The 2,683-nt window shown below is 34.4% G+C and overlaps 1 protein-coding gene across 1 annotated transcript; it reads left to right on the top strand.

Annotated features, from left to right (window-relative positions):
• The first annotated feature begins 1,272 nt into the window (after nt 1–1,272).
• Nucleotides 1,273–2,211, top strand: LOC102016955 (olfactory receptor 11G2-like). The gene has a single exon (XM_005412036.2). The coding sequence runs from the start codon at nt 1,273–1,275 to the stop codon at nt 2,209–2,211; it is 939 nt and encodes a 312-aa protein (XP_005412093.2).
• Nucleotides 2,212–2,683: the final 472 nt, after the last annotated feature.

The raw sequence follows: 2,683 nt of genomic DNA, 5'->3' as shown, positions 1-2,683 counted from the left end.
CTATTAATTCCTATCATTTGGTTTGAAACCTGTATCATTTTTAATGTTCTTGATTTATTTTGTATTTTGCTATTTTTCTTTTTTTTTTTACTACTCTCTTTAAAATAAAAAATACAAGATAGTTAAGATACTTATAGTACTGGTTCTTCTTAGCTCATTGAAGAGAAAAGTTTGTGCTAATATTGTTTGAACAATTTTCCATGCTGCATCTTGCACCCTGAGTAAATACTTTGAAGATAGCAATATACAATATATTCACTATTGTTACTCCCCTATTATTTTGTTTTCAAATTTTGTTTTATATGTTTTCTTTAAAAAGTCACAGCTGAGGAAAAGTAAATATTTAGAAATAATGGATGGGTGAAGAGCCAGTTCCAATAAATTCTAAAGCATGTGATAGTCTCAAATACAGTAAAGTGGCAAAGTTTTCAAATAAGACTGAAATACTCTAGAGTATTGGAATGAAGATTTTACAAAGGACATTTCAAAAGCACATATTATACTACTTAATCGAGACTAGCAATTACTGAATTGATGGTCAGATATTTACTATCTCTTTCATTTTGTAGATATGCACTCCTAATTCAATAGTACTGCCTTCACATTTCGGTGGATGAAATAATGAATTGAAGATGTCGATCCAAAGCTTTTGAAACAAGTTTTTTGAGTTGTAACTTCTTTGTCCCCTCTTACATTGCAGCAGCAATTCTTTAAAGATGGTGGTGGTGTGCTTACTAGAATAAGTGAGAAGTGAGTTTTAAACAAAGATTAGTTAATTAATAAATGATTTAATTTATTAAGAGATATATATTATTGTGACGTACTGTGTATAACAATGTACTTAAATAATGGAATTTATGGTTTTTATGATTCTGACTTAGGATGTAAGTAATGAGCTAATTCAAACACAGCTCACGAGCAATACATTTCCTCATTTATTAATTGTCATTAAGTTAAATGAAGGTGGCCAATTCAGCTGTGATAATGATTCATCTCCATCTCTCTTTTATAGGATAAAATTGGGAAGAACTGCTTTGGAGGGAATATTTAAAGCAAAACATCAAATTGTGTTTTCCTATTTATTTTCCAACTATGCTGTTTTGATAAAATTCCCCACACTGACTAAATGTTGCTGTTCCATTGTATTTTCTAGTTATAAAATACTGTCTGTTTCCAATTAGGAGGTTGAGGTTTTATGAAGAACTGAATAAAATAGGAGATTCTTAAAGCATAGTTCTGGTTATGTCTGTGCATCTCATATGTTAGAGAGGTATGTATATTTCAGGTGGTAATAATGCCACGATTGTCATTCATGAATTTGTCCTTCTGGGTTTCCTGTGTAGCCGAGAAGTAGAAATTCTCCTTTTCATTTTTTTCTCTATCGTCTACATCCTGACATTGTTGGGTAATAGTGCTATTATCTGTGCTGTGTGGTGGGACCAGCGACTCCATACTCCCATGTATACATTACTGGCCAACTTCTCTTTCTTGGAGATCTGCTACATTAATTCCAATGTGCCTAATATGTTACTCAATTTTCTCTCTAAGACAAAAACCATCTCCTATAATGGCTGCATCCTACAGTTCTACGTCTTCCTCTCTCTTTGTGCCACAGAACTTTTCTTCTTGGCCCTCATGGCATTTGACAGATATGTTGCCATCTGCCATCCACTACACTATCCCATCATAATGACCAAAAAAGTCTGTGGAGCCCTTGTCTCTGCCTGTTGGATGGGTGGCTTCCTCTGGTTAGTGACACCTGCCACTCTTATTTCCCGAGTTCCATTTTGTGGTTCAAATGTCATTGATCACTACCTGTGCGATCTGGGGGCAATGCTGGCTGTATCATGTGTACCAGTCCCTAAGACAACTCTGACTTGCAGCACTTTTAGTGCTGTGATATTGCTAGCTACTTTGTTCTATATCCTTGTGTCCTATACTCTGGTCCTTCAAGCTGTGTTTCAGGTTCCCAAAGGTTCAGGTAGGAGAAAAGCCTTCTCCACATGTGCCTCCCACCTACTATTGGTGTCCCTATTTTATGGCTCAGTCATGGTGATGTATGTAAGCCCTGGGGCAGCCAATCAGCCTGGCCTGCAGAAATTTGTGACTATGTTCTATTCAATTGCAACTCCACTGTTAAACCCTCTGATCTACAGCCTCAGGAATAAGGAGATGAAGATTTCCTTGAGAAAATTCTTCTGTAAAGTTTAAAAATTATTCCCAGGTGGGAGAAATCTTGACAAGATAAACTTCTTTTGAATTTTATTGTAAAGAAAAAAGAAAAATTATGCTTAAAAGGAAAAATGGTACTAAATTTAGCATAAATCTTTCACAGAATTTCTTAAAATGGAATGCTAACATGGATTTGATTCTTTTTCTTCATCAAAACTTGGTTGCAGAGATTTTATTAAAGTCCAAAAGTTTATATTTTGGTTTGACTACATTAATATTTTTAATAAGAAGAAATAACTTAGAAGAGATAATGTCCTTCATGCATCTTGGCAACAGATTCTATTGAAAAATCTGATAAAAGCTCTACCATCCTCCAGAACAATGTGCATGATACTGTTTATACAATATTTCACTTCTATCTCAGATTTCTGACAGACCACTCAAATCATGGACTGCTTAGAGATTTGCAAATTGCTTACCAAAAATTTCCACATGTACTAAAGAATTGAAT

This window comes from Chinchilla lanigera, unplaced genomic scaffold (assembly GCF_000276665.1).
Source record: "Chinchilla lanigera isolate Chin_1 unplaced genomic scaffold, ChiLan1.0 scaffold00149, whole genome shotgun sequence".
In the NCBI taxonomy this organism is placed as follows: Eukaryota; Metazoa; Chordata; class Mammalia; order Rodentia; family Chinchillidae; genus Chinchilla; species Chinchilla lanigera.
The sequence above is the reverse complement of the archived record's forward strand: the minus strand, read 5'-3'. Positions and strand labels throughout refer to the sequence as shown.

Coding starts and splice junctions, on each gene's coding strand:
- LOC102016955 (XM_005412036.2), top strand. CDS start 1,273: ATGTATATTTCAGGTGGTAATAATGCCACGATTGTCATTCATGAATTT.